At 38.1% G+C, this 17,911-nt stretch overlaps 1 protein-coding gene and 1 long non-coding RNA gene across 2 annotated transcripts in view; both read right to left on the bottom strand.

Moving 5' to 3' along the window:
* Positions 1-17,911, bottom strand: part of CPS1 (carbamoyl-phosphate synthase 1, mitochondrial) — a 111,656-nt gene that overhangs the window by 4,198 nt on the left and 89,547 nt on the right. Inside the window, exons 30-34 of the mRNA XM_005874179.2 lie at positions 15,773-15,880; positions 13,332-13,421; positions 11,572-11,742; positions 9,062-9,136; positions 6,293-6,391 (exon numbers count right to left, since the gene is read on the bottom strand). Coding sequence (XP_005874241.1) covers positions 6,293-6,391; positions 9,062-9,136; positions 11,572-11,742; positions 13,332-13,421; positions 15,773-15,880 — 543 coding nt within the window. The remainder of the gene's footprint in view (positions 1-6,292; positions 6,392-9,061; positions 9,137-11,571; positions 11,743-13,331; positions 13,422-15,772; positions 15,881-17,911) is intronic.
* On the bottom strand, positions 2,566-4,335 carry LOC102261898. Its single transcript, XR_314043.1, has 2 exons — positions 4,273-4,335; positions 2,566-4,088 (listed from the first exon to the last, which is right to left on the bottom strand). It is a non-coding gene; the product is annotated as an uncharacterized LOC102261898 (long non-coding RNA).

The raw sequence follows: 17,911 nt of genomic DNA on the forward strand, positions 1-17,911 counted from the left end.
AGGCCCAGAAATCAGGATTTTAAAAAGATTCCCAGGTGATTCTAATGTGCAGCCAAGGTTGAGAACCACTGTCCTATAGCAAGTGGGAGTGCTTATTTATTTTCCAATATAGATAAAATTCCATCCACATTGTCTTACTCTCTGCTTTCTTGCTTTTTACCTTGCCCTCAAATTCCTCTATTCCCTATTTAATCCACTTAATCTCTGTCTGTAGATACAGATAGACCTCAGTTCTGCACCGATCCTTTTTCTGATCAGGGAGGATTTAAAGACACCTCGGTTAGGAGCTCAATGCCAAGTCCGCCTTGCTGGATGTTTTGCCTGTTCAAGCCGTTCTAATTGCTGAATTCAAATTTGAACTTTGAACTGCCCTTCAGTAAGGAGGCCTGTCCTAGCATCATGCAAAGCACCCTGCAATAAGTCAATCATATGGAACTCACTTTTGCATTTACTCTAAGGCAAAGAGTAAAAGAATGGGCCCATGACCTTGAGCTCATAAACATGAGTATATAGTAACAAGCATGCAACAGTATACAAAGTTTAAAACACCTATTCTGCTTTAAATGAGAGCATTTTGGCTGTTTTCCCTTGTAAAAAGTTTATACACAGACGGCATTAATTTGGTTACTTTGGTAAATGTTTATAATCTATTTATTACATTAGTAATGGTTATATTATATTAGCAATGGTTGAAAAAATCATGGATATAATTTTATTTTAGAACTTTAGAGAAACTATCAATTATAATAACAAAACATGGCAAAATCCTTACACAACTTGGATAATGTCCAGCCCCAAAAAACCTCCTAATATTTACTTGCAGAGGCTTTCTGAGAACACATCTAAATCCTAAGAAAAGACCCCAAAGACTGTTCAAATATAGAATTCTTTCAGATCCCGGCCCTCTCACTCCCAGAACAGCAGTTTTATGACAGGAAACTATCAGAAAATAGAAAAGATAAATGCAACTGGATGAATCTCAAGCTAAGGCAGGCGCAGGGTTATTCATGACAGCCTAGAACACGAATTGTAACCATGCCCAGAAAAGTAGCTTTCCGCTTCTGCTTAGGACCAAAGAACAAGAAATGGGCTTAGCTGTAAGAAGCTCATGGCTAGACATAAAAAATAAAATAAAAAAAGTATAAAATCAGAGAACTGTAAGCTGGTGTTAGGGCAGTTTAATGAGCTATGTGGCAGTCGCTTTAAGAACAGGTTAGCAGAAGAATAGGACTCATTTGTTCACATTTGATTCTGCGCAGAATGTAAGGGACTGAATTAGATGGCATTTTAGGTTTTCTTCATGTTTAAAGTTCCTTGAAATATAGAAAATATACATGAAATATTCTAAATATTCTGAATTTTGGAACATTACATTGTGTGTAACACAGAACAGACTTAAGTAAGCACCAAAGTACATTGGAAGGCACAACATAAAGGTATCCAACAAACACTTATTGACTAATGAATAGATTAACCATGAACTGAACAAACTATTCTCAATCTCTTCAATTTTCCTCTAGCAAAATATGTGGCCATGTGGTAATATAATGTTGAAACAGTTTCCTAAAAATACCATTTCTTAAGTACAAGTCACTGATAATATGTGGTCATGTGATAATATAATATTGAAACAGTTTCCTAAAAATACCATTTCTTAAGTACAGTGCTTCTCAAAATATGGTCCCCTGGGAAAGCAGCATCGCCTGAAAATTTGTTTAAAACATGAAACTTTATACCCCACCCCAGATCGACAGAATCAGGAATGCTGGGCATGGATCCCAGTAATCTGCATTTCAGCAAACCCTCCTGGTGATTCCGAGACACACTGGAGTCTAGGAATAGGAGGGCACAGGAGACAGGAGGGCCATCTCCCTCTCATTTTATAATTTGAGGTGAAAAGGCACTATCCTTGGCCAAAGACACAGTGGAAAATGTTGAGGGAGGAGTGCTAGGATGTAAAATTTTTCTTCACCCTTTTAAAGTCAAATAAGTCAGCCAGTCCTCTATGGTCTGCAGACACCAGTCAGAACCCCATTATGGAGCTGTTCCGGTGCTGGAAAAGATAAATATCCTACATGACAGTATTGGCAGTTCCCAGCCAGGCAACCACTCTGCCTCCCGGTCCGGGGTGTTGGCTTTCATAGCCACATTATAAACTTCTATCCAACGTGTATTGAACACTTGTGACACATGAAACAGCCTCTCTACAAAAAGAAATTACAGCTGTCAGCTTGCATCTGAGCGGCCCCAGAGTTAATAGCTGATTGGAAATACCTGGGTAAGAAACCATTTGTAACTAGAGGTGAGAAGTGCAAGCTGATTTATTGCCTGGAACATGTTTATAAGAAAGTCTTTTAATATTTATACTTTCCTCCAATTATCATTTTCACATTACTCCAACTTCTGCCCACGGAACAGAAAAGCCAAGCTAATCCTGTGCGATGCCTGTGGACCCTACAGGGGCGTCAGGATTGACAACTCTATGGTTGCTCCTAATGATTCTGTTTTGAAGATAAAAGGTTATTCAAGTCACTCGGAGTCGTCTTTTTCAAATAAAATGCTTGCTTTATGTTTCTGCTTGATGCCAAAGCGCAGCTGTCCGGATGGCGTTCGCCTCTCCACAAGCAACGCTGAATAGCCCAATCAGAGGGGAACAAACAGCGAGGGCTCTTGATCTACTCTAGAGTAAATCGTTTATCGTTAAAGGGTGTTCCAGAAAACTTCAAAACGAGGCAGATTGCCTGCTCCTAGCAACTAGAAATAAACCCTGATGGGATGAAAGAGGCTGGAAACACTACAAGGGAATCCAAGATGATTCTGTTCCCATATAAACCTGCGTTATGTTTTTCTTATATTAGCATCCATGCCTATAGAAAGCCTTTTGGTAGAGACTGCGTGCATGTAGTAGTTAAGTTGACAAGGATCCCTTGACAAAATCTAAATCCTGATTTTTTTTCCAAAGCCCTAGTTACACCCGGTTGATGTTATAAATATTTCAAATTTCCTGGGTAACTTGACTCATAGGATTTAACCTTGGAAGGGCAGACACAGGGATCTGTGTGTAAAGGATTACAGGGGAAAAAGAAGGAAAATGAAAAAAAAATGTTAAGAAGACTACAATAACACCAATGAGTGTATGCATGCCCCCCCAAAAAAAACTATTTACTAAATGTTTTGAAGAGGCTGATATTAACTAGTAATAATTACTATTTAAAATATACATTAAACCACCAACAATAAGAAAAATGCTTCCTGGCTCAGAGTCCCTTTTACCTTTATCCGTAGTTCTCTTCCCCCTAATTTTATCTTATAACCTGTTGTAAAATATTAATAATACATTAAGGTTTCTTCAATTAAATTGTTCTACTCATAGCAGGCAGATGGGTCCAAGTGGAGAGATGAAGAGAAAAGAAGGCCTTTGCCTCAAATAAATGCGGTAGATACTGACCATCCTTCCCATTTACACATGAAGGAATGATGGGGCAAACTAACTGAGTGATGGCCACACCCAAGCTAAATCAATGGTTGTCTTAAGAAATTCAAATGCAGTTGTGGACTCTCTTTCTTAAAGCTTCGTTATATAACTCACCTAAATGCCTCCCCTTGTTTTTACTGGCCCTAACCCTCGTTTCTATATTTTAGATACTTTTAAGTTTTGACTACATATTCGACTGAGTGTATATGAATTCTTCTGACCTAGTGAAATCATGTTAAGTAAAATGATATTTAAAAGTACAGTGTATCCTGAGATATGGAACCCTAATTACTTTGCCCACAGTTGCTATGAAGTTTGGGTAAAAAGTTTGATTAGATTTGGTCCCATTCTAGCTAAGAAATGCCAGGTGACTTTTTTGGATAGTAACTCTCTAGTTAATATATTCTGTCATATTGTTGTGTTAAATTTATGACTACATATTTTTAAAATCACTATCAGTGAAAGCCTTTCATATAATAATGGTGAGTCTGTGCGTTAATTGTTGGTGATGGCAGCTTTCCTTGCCTCACATATAAAGTAAATCAGGAAGTGATTCTTATATATCTCTGAAGGCTGACAGTGGTTCTCAACCTTGGCTGCACATTAGAATCACCTGGGAATCTTTGTAAAATCCTGATTTCTGGGCCTCATCCTCCGGAAATTCTGTTTCTTTGTTACTAATGGGGGCCACAACATTAGTAACAAAGAAACAGAATTTCCAGAGGATGAGGCCCAGAAATCAGGATTTTAAAAAGATTCCCAGGTGATTCTAATGTGCAGCCAACATTGAGAACCACTGGCATGCTGATCAAATTTAGCACAGCTGTGAATATTTTATTAAATATTTCTTTAAATATTTCCTTTGTATCGTTGTAATTAAAATACATATATATTTAAATCTCTAACATTATGCACTCATGCACAGGGAGAAAGTTCTTAACTCATGTAGCTGCTGGAGCATTTATTTCGTTAAAAATAAAAAAGAGTACATGGAAAGGTAGAAGCCCAATGGACAGAATCCCTTGCTTAAGAAAACTCTTTTTTCTCCAACCCCTCCCCTTTTTTCCCCTGAAAAGCAAAAATTATGTTCCCTGATGCCAAAATTGCACAAATACTTTATAGGGATCAAATTAATTTTTACCTCACATTTCCCTGCAGCACTAGAACCAAACAAAGCACAATTTTATACATCACTGCCTTTTTAAACTGGTATTTTAAAATGTGAGCACTATATGATTAGTTGGGAAGATGGGGATTAAGGGCATGGTCTTCCGCTGAATGCCCCCAGGTCTCACATTAAACTTTAAGCCATAACTGGAAGTTGGGCAAAAACTCTCACACTTGCAACTTAATAATACTTAATACCCATTTATAACGTAATGATTCTCTCATACGGTGGGATGTGTCTCTAAACTGCCATTAAGATTTGCAATAGCAAGTCATCTTGTTAGTCTCTGCTCTAACTGTTCACCTTCACCCTCGTGGCACCTTTATAAAGCAAAATCCCAAGTTACTCTTTGCAGAAACTTCTCCAAGGCCACTACCCATCCAGTCTCTGGGGTCTAATTTGCAGATATTAAGACACCCTAATGAGATGGCATGTATAATAATCACCCACTGGCTTGAGAATACCTGGTACTGTTCTAATTATATTTTAATGATTTTTATGTAACCATGCAGGGTTTGAGATTATTAAAAGTACAGCAGGGGTGATATATAAGACCAGCTATTGTTTGCAAAGGATCCAAGAATTACTACTCTCAAAAGAAAGAGAATGACCCTTCGGAAGCATCTAGTATTTTTCAGGAAATTTATAAACAGAACACGTTTTACATTCTTGCAATAACTATTCCAAGGAGTGGTAATAGAAGTTTCCTGACTACCATTTTGCAGTAAGATTGATATTTGGCCTAGAATAATAAACCAATGAGGCCCTTTTCCTTATATGAAGCTATTCACTTATAATTATGGCACCCTGCTTTGACTTAGAAGGCTTACCAAATAATAATATTTGAAGAACCTCCATGGTATTCTGTGGGATATGCTGATTTTCTTAAGCCCATGAAGTCACTGCCCTTTAAGTACAATCAGTCATGGAGAGCTAGGCTGAGAACATTTCTCAAATAATCCCCATCTTCTTCAACTTTGAATTTTTGACGTTTAATAAAAATTGAAATGTGAATGAATGAGTGTAAGAAAGGAAGGAACAGAGGTCAAGATAAGGACAATATGACTTCATATTGGGGAGATGTGTTAGTTTTGAGAGACCAGAGAGAGGTATCGACCAGACTGTTGGAAATATGAGGTGGCTGAGGACTATGATTTAAAGGCGATTGTTTTAGACAGGAGAATGGATATTGTATACATAGATGAGCTAGAAAAGGGGAAAGTTAAGAGCTAGAGATAGACACAGACATAGAAAGAGAAAGAAGAGGGAAGACCCAACCTTTTGGAAAGCCCATGTTTAAGGCTAAGGAGGAAAACTAAGAGTAAAACATATAGACAAAATGCAACCAAGGAATAAAGGAGATTCCTTTCAAAGGCACCCTAAATTCCTTTCAGAACAAATACCCTTTCACTAGAGACTTTTTTCTCTGTCTTTTTTCATTTATCTGCTTACTTGTATTGGCCACTGCAGTGGAAAAAGGCAAAAATCAGGGAACAAATAGAGAAAAATGACCACTCTCTCTATAACTTGCTGTTTTCTTTAGAGGAACTTCAAATTAACCTCCCTCTTCGATACCATAAGTAAGGTCCCTGCCCCCAGCCATTTCCAGCATGTGCCCACTGGCATGCATACAACCACAGACCACGTACCTGGATTCCAATCAGGATGCCTTTCTGGGGTATCTTAAATCCTGTGGAAAGCATTGCCTTTAGGAAAGCTGTGTGAATACCTTCACCAAAGCAAGCAACCTGTTAAGAATAAATGAAAAAAAATAAAATAAAAGGAAGCAAATAGTCAACCACCTTTACCAAAAAACAACTACAAATGGAAAGCACTATACTCATAGATACCTTTGCCAGGTTTTATTAAATTGCCCATGCAATCGGAATTCAGGGATGAAAAGGCTGGCCAGGGCAGATGTATCTTATGTTTTTAATTAAACATAATGAATGAATAAGCAATTCTTTCTCTACCCAACAGCACTCCACGGAACAACATAACTGGATTCTACCGTGAATTATTTGGATACAAATCACAGCTTCTGGTCCATAATGCGGTGAGTTACCAAATGTTAAATTGACATAATGTTTAAATAACAGTGTATGCTGTGTATGCTATGCAACAGTGCATGAATTCACAGGTCAGTAGCACAAATGCATAACTGCTGATCAATCCTTCAGGAGTCCTTTCACACAGTGTATGAGAAAGCCTTCTGAGCAATTCAATAAATCCATGAAAATCTCAAAGGAGTTTGTTTGTTTTTTATAATTTCCATAAAATGAACCTACATACCATACTGCTAGCCCTGAAACTTTCAGCCATAAGTAAAAAACAATTCCAAACTAACATATAGCGTTACAATATATAGAGGCTTTATCTACCATAATTGTACTACAATATAACTCCAAGTCACATGGCCAGCATAACTATAGAACAAGCGGTATATGTGAGTAGGATGGGAGTAGATTCTGCCATGCACATCATCATTTGGCACAGGTACAGAACCACCATTATAGTAAATAACACTGATGGCTAAATTCATTCTTTAAGCAAATGACTCCTTTACTATGAAAGGAAAGTTCTCAAATCACGTTGACCTTCAGTTGACCACCAATATACAGGGTGGGACAGAAGTAGATTTACAGTTGCAGGTACATGAAACACAGAGTTTATTCTCGCATTGTTATTTATTAACCATTGTATTATTTTCCATATGAACAACTGTAAGCCTACTTTTGCCCCACCCTGTATACTCCACAGTAAACATTTTCTTTGGTCAAGTTCTGGCCTAATGGGACCTAAGTTAATGGTACCCAAATTCTAATGAAAGAACCTGGGCCATCCCATCATAAGTGCATATAAGTACAACAGCACATAAGAGGTTTCAGCAGTTTTCTACCGAAAAACATATGAAGTAGTCAGATATTCAAGTAAAGATTAGGACCGATATCCTTACCTCACCACAAGGAAAATAAAATGCCCTTACCTAGACCAGGAGCTAAAGGTTCATTCCACCCTCAATAAGCCATTTGAACACTGAAAATGTCTTTTTGAAACATAATTGACATTGCACTAAGCTAGAATTATTATTCAGATTTTGCTTATACAATAGACCTCGTAACATCAGACTTAGTGACACTTGGAAATATGACTCTAATAATGGAAGAAGAATTATCTTTTTATATTTCTGAAACAGATATAACAAAGGGAGAGCCTAATTTCTAATTTTTTCATATTTCCATAATTCAACAACACCAATAATGTACGTCTGGAGGAAGAATGGACTTCGGCACTGAAAATGGATTTGCCACACCAGAGCAAATGGCATGAAGGAAAACATTCTCTCCCTGATCTGAGCCGTGGACCAGCTGAAAATAGCCCCTCTACTGAGGGACCATGGGCTCAAGATAAACCCAAAGAGAGTCTCTTTCAATGACTGGAAATGGAATGGAGGCCCCTTGCTTTAATGTTAGGTTTTCTCACCTAGTAAATTAAAAGAAGCAGCAAAGGAGCTAAGAGAATACAGTCGTCAATCCACATACAAACAAGATAGCCATTTATTCCTCACTGCCTGCCTTCCTGTCTCACATGGTTCCTCATTGCAGACCATGCTCGTAACCAGGCAACCATATAAAACATCACGCATTTGTTGCAATTAAACGTTTCCCCTTTCAGGTTTTCCTCAATACCAAGAGGAAGCAATGATGCCTCACAGTCTAATATTGACAGTCCTGCGTGCATGGATGAGAATGTGAAGGTTGTATCTGGTGAGTCTGTCAAGAGCTAGGTGATTCATAAAATGTCCTGACACTGACATGTAGGGAACTTTCTAGAATCTGACAGCTCTCTACAAGAAACACATTTCACATTCTTGAAAAAACCTTCAGCTGACAGAGTCCCAACACAAGTGAAGAGGGACATCCAGTGGCCACTCCCATTATAGTTTTTAGATAATCCCCAAGAGGTTAAAGTTGCTTTGAAAGTCGTTCTAAAATTTTGCATATATTTGCATGTTGCACAATATTTAGGACCATGATCTTTCTGATGATGCACATCTATTTAACATTTTGTTAGTAAAAATCCACTGATCTAATGGGGGGGAGGGGTTCAGAGAGACCTGAAAACCTTAAAATAAAAAGAAAGACCCAGAAGATATTTGAAAGCTATTCTCAATGTGTAATGTGGAAACTAATTAGAAATACATGTATTATATTCACATGTTAATTTTAGAATCTGGTCCCCAAAAGTAAAAGATTTTTCTTTAGCTCAAAATTCTTAAGCCCTTTTCAGACTTATTCTAATAACAGAAGTTTGTGTCCCCATTACTATTTACTAACTTACTTTACTATATTCAGAACAGAAAACCAGAAATTTCAAAGTAGACTTAATGAAAGTGTTTGTTATCATTAACTAGTTACCTCTCCAGTGGAAGCCATCTCACATCTCAGGATGGGGTCAGCATCCCTCAGTCGGGGCCAGGAAAACATTGGAGCCTGTCAGAAATAAGGGGGAGGAAAAAGCATGTGAGAAATGTTTAAAAGGACTAAGAGAGAAAAAATATATTAAGTGAATCATCTCTCACACAATTCATTTAGGCTATGGTAGACATGGAAAAAGAATCTCTTTGGTCCAAGCATCTGACTTGAAAAATGGCTTTAAAACTCTGTTCCAAGAATTTCCTGAGCTCTTAGCCAAAAACTTGGGTTAAATAATCACAAATTATTTCTGTAAATAGGGCCCCTGTGACCAGTCTAAGCCAATGTTTCTAATCTGGCCTACACAGAGTCTTACTGGAGTGATTTCAAACGAAGTCTATTGGGCATTGGTCTACCCAAACACAGAGTTCAAACACATTTTTTTCTTGGTTGGCTTTTGAAACATTCCTCTTCTTGTTTTGATCATTTGAACTTGCAAGAAGCCACCTTGCCAGAAATGTCTGTCTGTAAGCTGACTTCTGAGATATTAAACTGTTGTTGACACCTCTTAAAAAGCTTTGAAAAACAATCTGCTTGGAAACACTTTCGCTCAGAACTTTCATATGAACTAGAACATAGACAGGAGTGCTTCCTTTTCATTCATTTTTATCAGTGCAACTCACTAAGAACTGAATTCTTATTTCTTGCATATATCCATTTATCTAGTCTAGACTATTTCTCCTTAGATTCAGGCACCCTTTGAATTGTCATGGGAATTCTAACTTGGAGTCATTTTACTGAGTCATTTTAGTCAACTTATCATACATTCCTGCCCTCCAGCTTCTCAATACCCTCAACTATTGATGTCTACCTACCTATCCAGGGCTATATTAAGATTGACTATAAATAAATAATTTGAAAAAAGTAGATTCATATTCAATAATAACTAGGAAAGAAGTAAACTAAAAGATACAGTACATTTTGAAAATGCATATCTACCCATCAATATTATTTTTAGTGGGAAATTGTTTCATATGTATACATTGTTTCATGTGTATACATATTCCTATGTCTATGAATAAAGAAACATGAATTTGAAATTTATATAGAATCTTCAGTGGAAAATATTTTTCAGGACCTTGTTGGTCTCAAAATAATTTACACACACACACACACACACACACACACAAGTCTCTCTGTGTGTGTGTGTGTGTGTGTGTGTGTGTGTGTGTGTATTCCCTTGAAAGCTTTAATGATTTAATGATTTATGTTTTGTCATAGTCTCCAGGTTTAAAATGCTACCATTCCCCAACATAAAAAGTGACATTCTATTCCAGTGCACTATAAAATCCAAGCATCCTACATTACTAACTTAAGTAAGATTAATAAATAACTTTTATTTATAGCTTCAATGTAAGGCTTCCACTGTGTAAGTCAGAAGTCAGAGTCTCCACTGTAACACAGTTGTGGTTGAGTTCACTAGTACATGTAGGAATGGAAGTCTCTGGAAGGCATCTAAAACATGTGTCACATAAATATGTCAATTACTCAATATAAATTAATTTCATGTGTGCTTCAGCTAAAAAATTCATGTATGTTGATATAATATCTCACTAATCCTCATGCCTGTCCATTAAAGTAGCTAAAGTCACAATTATAAATGCTCTGGACATGGGTACCCGGAAGCAGCTAGAGAAGTACAATGGCTTCATTACGAGTTATCATTATAAATATACATATAGCCCAGCTGGTGTGGCTCAGTGACCTATGAACCAGGAGGTCATAGCTTGATTCCTGGCCAGAGCACATGCCAGGATTTTGGGCTCAGTCCCCAATAGGAAATATGCAGGAGGCAGCCAATCAATGATTCTCTCTCTCCCCCTCTGAAATCAATAAAAATATATTTTTAAAATATGAGATACACATATATATGAAATTAGTGAACAACCCTTAAATTTTCTTGGTCACTCTTCATAAAGGTGCTGGCAACTTCATCACTCTCACAGTGCAACTGCTATCTCAAGTTTTCAAGTGGGAAAACTGTACCACTAAAGAAAGTAGAGACTAAGCAACAGTGACCAAGGTGGCAAGAATTTAACCAACACCACAGGAGAAAGACTATTACAAGATTCATGCATTCTTGAAGTCTTGGCACAATTCAAATGTGGCTCAGTTCAAGCCTCATCCTAACACTATATATCCATGATTTCTGTTTACCAACTAAACTGGCACCATCATGCATCAGCTTCATAAACGTAGTCTATAATTCACTCAGCTAGTCAGTTTTGACTCAGTTCTAAATGGTTTTAAAGTTATTTTGAAATGCACAGTGGTTTACATAAAGTTGACTGTAGTGCATCTTCACTACATATTCAAAGGAAATATCATTAACTTTCCAGTCCAGCACTTTAGTGAGAAGGTTCATAAAATATCAAGGTTCTTTTGATGAAAACTTGTTCCTTTCATTTCCTTGGAACTTAAAAAAATGACTAATACATTTTTTCAAATGTTACCTTAATTGCAACATAGTCAGAAGGAATGATGGGGTGCTCCAGTGTTGGAAGAGGGGTCTCATCGATGCTCTCTCCAATCATCACTTTGGTGGCCACATCAATGAAGTCAACCCCAAGCGTCTTGGAAACAAAGGGGAAGGATCGAGAAGCTCTCAGGTTGCACTCAATCACCTACAAAGATAACAAAATTCAAAAGAAGACCAAGATGGTGAGAGCTAATAACAACAATATTAATGTTCTCCCCAGCAATTGGGTTCCAGCTCTTCCTGACTGGGGACCAGCCCTTGTTTTGCCAGCTTCTCCCTTTACTCCCACTGCTTGCACTTTTCTAACTGGTTTGCTTTCAATTAGTCACTTTAACTCTGACTTTCTTTCCTTTTCCACAGTTCCATTGCCCTGCATTGCTGACGGACTGATGTCAATGCAAGCTCAGATAATCCCACATCACTACTGAAAGCTGTCATTGGATTTTCACTGGCCATCAGATTAAGGCGGAATCCTTGAAGGCCTTCTACCCTCCTGTCTCAGTATGCCCCTCTGTGTTATCTTGTACCACTTTCATGGCCCCAGTCTTACTTTCCAGTTTACCTTGCACTCTTTCCCTAGAAAAAAAATGATCTTCCTGAACTGAACTAGTCACTATCTCCTAAAATGTGCCGAATTTTCTCATAGATGTTCTATGTGTGATGTCCTCTCTAACTTCCTTCTAGCCATTCTTTAAGATAGAGCTCAAAATACAAAATCTTCCTTGAAATCTTTTATAATCCACTTCAAACCAAACAACCAGACAAATGACACTCAAATACATGCTCATGCACATATGTGTGTGTGCACGTTTGTGCACATGCAAACACATGCACTCTAGTGGATATGCTCTCTCTATTCTGTGATGCCAATACCATTTCATTTGTACATCCCTTCTAGCAGCTATTGTACTCTAACTTATATTATGGTTTCCTTTTTTAAAATATATATTTTTTATTCATTTCAGAGAGGAAGGGAGAGGGAGAGAGAGAGATAGAAATATCAACGATGAGAGAGAATCACTGACCAGCTGTCTTCTACCCACCCTATACAGAGGATCAAGCCCAAGACCCAGGTATGTGCCCTGACCGGAATTGAATCATGAGCCCCTGGCTTAACCACTGAGCCACGCCAGCTGGGCTGATTTTCTACAAATTCATCTTCTTCCTAGCCCTCATTAAATTAAAGATATTTTTGAGCGGAGACTGTGTTTTATAAATTTTTGTAACCACCATATGACTTTGCATAGCAGTTGCTGAATCAATACTGTTTACTGATTGGCAAACTAAAATAGACTAAATTAATTAAGACTAACCTAGTTGATTTAACATTTTTTATATTTTGCTAAATGGCATAAAAAACAGCTTTCATTTTGGGGAAAAGAGTAAAGCAACACTTCAGGGCATGTAATGTATGACTATTACACGTGTCATGTTCTGATTACTTTATGGTAGTCACTGTACCCATCTATACTATACTGTGGGTGGCAGACAGTGATCTCTCCAATGGATCTGAGTGCTTTACAAAGCTGTGACTGACACATCAGGGCTGCCAAGAGCCTGTGCTTTCGAACTAGGCAGGCATTATACACTGTGAACGTCCTATACCCAGTTACTAACAGCAGCAGATGGTCTCACTTGCTCTGTGTTGTGTCCACAGGGAAGATTACTAGAAGGACACAAACCAACAACATCTAACACAGCAGTGCTCTCCTCTCACACTTCGGCATTTCTTACCAAGACATCATTTCCTTTGACAAGAAACTGGACATTGAATGGGCCAGAGATGGCAAAAGCCTTTGCGATCTTTCGGGTAGCATCCTTCACCTAAATCAAAAGAACAATAATATAGAGTTAAGAGCATATCTTAGATAAATTCCCCAAAAGTTACAGATCCTAAATTTGTATGTCTTTAATTTCTCTTTATAGAGAGCTACATTTCCAATAATAATAATAATAATAATAATAATAATAATAGTAGTAATGTAGTAGCCACTATTAGGCTTCTTTTAACAAAATAATAATGTGTGCTAAATATTATTACACCAGAATACCATGGGGGAAAAGCAAATAATTTACAGAATTATTTCTCTGCCAAATTCTCCTATCTACCTACAAATATATTCTGGTTTCACTTTGAGGGCTAAATGGAATCTTTCAGTTTAGTTGCTTTAGGACCAGAAACTGAGACCAAACTCTATATTAATCTAAAGACCCTCTTTCTGAGAAGTGCAGGCCTGAAATTGCAAAGAGACCAGAGAGATTTCTTTTATGTGCTTCTCTGTTGTCCTGCACTTTGCAAGGGTAGATATCATGGGCAGAAGGAAATAGTTCTTCCTTGCAGGGAGGGCTTGCATGTCACATATAGGAATTTCTATAGCCAGGGCCAGAAGGTACCCAAGATAAGAGGTGGCCCCAACTGTAGAAGCAAGAACTCCTCATTCATTACACTTACAACAGTGGTTTGGCAACTTAACTGGTTATTAAAGGAAGTAGAGGTCATGGCATATTGAGCTCTGAAAGACTTGGAAAGATCAGAGCTCTTGAAGCCATTTATTCTGATAAGAGAAACTGAAGCACATTTGAAATCCGGGGATGTTCTCTTTTTTTAATCATTGAAAGTATTACAGATGTCCCCCTTCTCCCTCCACCCATTGACCCCCTTCACCCTGCTCCTGTTCATTCCCTCCCCATGCCTTCCCCACACTATTGTCTGTATATGAAGTTCCTTGGTTAATCTCTTCCTGGCCCTCCCCACCCCTGAAATAGGTCAGTCAATTGCATGCTTCAATGTCCCTGGAATGTTGTTCTTTGATGCCTCTGGTATTATAAAGCATCCTGCTAACTTCTCATTCTAGAATAAGGTAAGGCCTTCAGAATCACACCCAATGTACAGCCAGCCAGACAGGCCTGCCTAGATTCTGATGTCAGGGTTATTGGAAAGACTCACTAAAAAAGCCAAGCCTGACCTAAAATACCTGAAGACTAAAGTAACATCTGCAAGAACTAATATGAGAGTCTCTAAGAATACACGAGAACTGAGTCAGTCTTCATTCTTGGGAAGGTCTTTAAAGCAGTAGTTCTAAAAGAGGGGTATAAAATGACATTTCAATCTATTCATCTGCTGATGGGCACTTAGGCTGTTTCCAAATCTTAGCTATTGTAAATTGTGCTGCTATGAACATAGTGGTGTATATATACTTTCTGATTGGTTTTTCTGGTTTCCTGGGATATATTCCTAAGAGTGGGATCACTGGGTCAAATGGAGCAACAGCTTGGATGTCACTGGAGAGCATTATGCTAAGCGAAATAAGCCAGTCAGAGAAAGATAAATATCACATGATTTCACTCATTTGTGGATTATAATGAACAACATAAACTGATGAACAAAAACAGATACAGAGACAGAGAAGCATCGAGCAGATGCTCAAACCTCAGAGGGAAGGTTGGGGAGGGTGGGGGTAAGGAGGAGAGATCAACCAAAGGACTTGTATGCACGCATATAAGCAGACACCGGGGGGTGGGGTGAGGGCATGAGCTGGAGGGTGGGGTGAGGGCATGAGTGGGAGGGCAATGGGGGGGATAAGGAACATATGCAATACCTTAATCAATAAAGAAAAAAAAAGACATTTCAGAGAGTTCTGGTTTTAGGTGGAGTTAGGGGTGAATAGTGAAATCTTCCAGAAGACTCCTACAGGACTGCTGCATACCTGCTTCTAACCAGGAGACATTGCTTTATATGCTATTCACCATGTTTGAGAGTAAGTAGCTCTCAAACATTAATTAGCATCATTTGCAGTAGAGTTTTCCAAAGGTGGTCACCAGACCAGTAGCAACAGCATCATTTGGAAACTTGTTAAAGATGTGAATTTGGGGGCTCTGCCAGGAACTACAAAACCAGAAACTGGGGTGATTCCAGGGATCTGAACGTTAATAAGTTCCCCAGGTGGTCATAGCATGCACTGAAGTTAGAGAACCACTGGGCTAGCACACTACCAAACAGGCTTCAAAGGCAGTGAAGGGAACTGTTATCTTCAAAATACTGAGCAAACTCAGAGCAAGGAAGTTCCCCTCATAATTAACTTTTGCCTGGATCACGTCCTATATTGCTATCTGGCTTTAAAAAAATGTTTTTATCTTTGCTTTTTCCCCTTTGACTTTTATTTATAAATGATGACCTTTTCGATGGCTCCTTGGCTGATGGTTTGTGTGGGCAGCATCAGAGTCGCGTCTCCTGAGTGGACGCCTGCATCCTCCACATGTTCAGACATGGCATGGGAGATGACCTGGCCAAGAGAAGATTTTGGAAAGAGTTGTCAGGCACCTACTTCAATGAAGCTACTGCCTTGCCCACCCCTTTGATTCTGAAAGATGCCTCGAGCATTGACGGGTTTCTTTGCCAAGTCCCCGACGAGCAGAGTAGAAGGAGCTGCACAGTAGACTTGTCAAGCCACCCTGTGCAGTGACAGATTGCCTCAAGGGGAGCCTGAGAGTGGTGAAGAGCATACCTCCCTCTCCCATTGATTGGAACAGGTATAAATAATAGGAAAAGAGGACAACTAAACCAACTCCTATTGATGTTTAAGAACAGATAGAAAACGAAAGCATTTGGGAGGCACTGGAGATATCTTTATCTCTTCCTTCCAGGTTAGGTTTTAGACACTGAAAAGGAAAAGAAGATGGGAGAGATCAATAGCCAGCGAGGTAAATGTCATAACAGGTGAACCAGAAAGAACACTTCAGGTATAAAGATCAAGAGATCTTTGAATTGAAATTTGAGAGAGGGAGGAAGTTAAAGGACAATATCCTTGTCCCCTTTATAGGTGAGTAAACTAAGGTAATATAAGAATAAAATAATTCAAGTACATGTGACTACTATGGGGCCAAGTCAGGACTTTGAACTTTTATCTGTCAGAGTCGAATATTTATGGCCTCAATCACTATAACCAGAATGTTAATAATGTGTGTCTTTGGGAAACGATAAAGCTTAGAGTCTCGGAGAATAATTGGGTGACTGTAAAAGACTTAACCTATAGCTACAATGTGCTTATCATATTTATAGATGACTTAAAGCACAGTGACATCTGAGTCTCAGTCCCACTGTCATTTACAGTTCTGTGAGCTGGGCAAGATCTGATAAGATGGAAATGACAGTAGTGTCTGTCTCATAGAATGTTTGTGAGGATAAAAGAGAAAACGTATAGAGTGTCTGGCATGATATTTAGTGCATAGTAAGCACTTAATTTTTTACAGTGTCCAGAAATAAGGAGGCAATAGTCCAACTGAGCTTTGCAAATATTGTATATCCGAAGTACTTTGTCCATTTCTGAATGTGACTCGTTAAAATAATGTGAATAACTTGGAAAATTTCCAAAAGAGGTAGGCCAGGATGATAAGTAGTGGTCCCTGTCTGAGAAAACCTTAGGGCAAGAGCTTATCTTGCAACTTGGAGCCAAATCAGACCAACAGACCAACTTTATCAGCACAAAATTGAACAAAAATATTAATTTTTCTAAGCCAGTCTTATATTCCCCACTTCCACTGGTATGACTACATTCCTCTTATTTATAACTCATTCTCAGATATTTAAACTATTACAAAAGTAAGAAGGAATATGTGAGATATCAAAAAAAACCCTCAAAACAAAACATCTACAATTCTGGACGTCAGGAAGTCAGGGAGAAAAATTTATAGGAAAGCACACCTTCATTCAAAGAAGGAATATGTGAGATAGCAAAAAAAAACCTTTGCCACCTTCCCAAATGCGGTGAAAAAAAATGTTCATCTTTGGTGGGTGTGGGGTTAAAATAAATATTCCTAAGGATGCTTCCACTTAAGATTATATGATTCTGTGGTAAGAAGTCACCATTATTATATAGATTTTTTTTCAAAAAAAAAACACCTCATTTTGAACTGTTAATTTAGAAGACAATTTTTTTTTACATCTTCAGTAGTGTTTTGTGGCATCTGCACAGTAGAAGACAAAGGCCAACCTTTCATGTTTTCTTAAAGCAAATAAAATGACATGGGCTTCTTAAAACATAACTTCCTATATTGCCAGATAAATCATAAATTCCTGACTACACAACTAGCATACTGAAGGAATACATTCTTCACATTTTTGTTTCTCCCTGAAGTTGGATGCATTCATTGCATTAGCAATCTGAGACGTGATATGTAAGCCAATTTTATGTTATTATCATTATCCACCCTAGTCTGTTTGGTTTTGCCTTTATCACCTTATTAAAAAGGGGGTAGATGGAAAATCCAGAGAGAAGAAAAACTAAGGATTCAATTAGGAACTTCTGAAAGAAAAG

This window comes from Myotis brandtii, unplaced genomic scaffold (assembly GCF_000412655.1).
Source record: "Myotis brandtii unplaced genomic scaffold, ASM41265v1 scaffold43, whole genome shotgun sequence".
Taxonomy (NCBI): domain Eukaryota; kingdom Metazoa; phylum Chordata; class Mammalia; order Chiroptera; family Vespertilionidae; genus Myotis; species Myotis brandtii.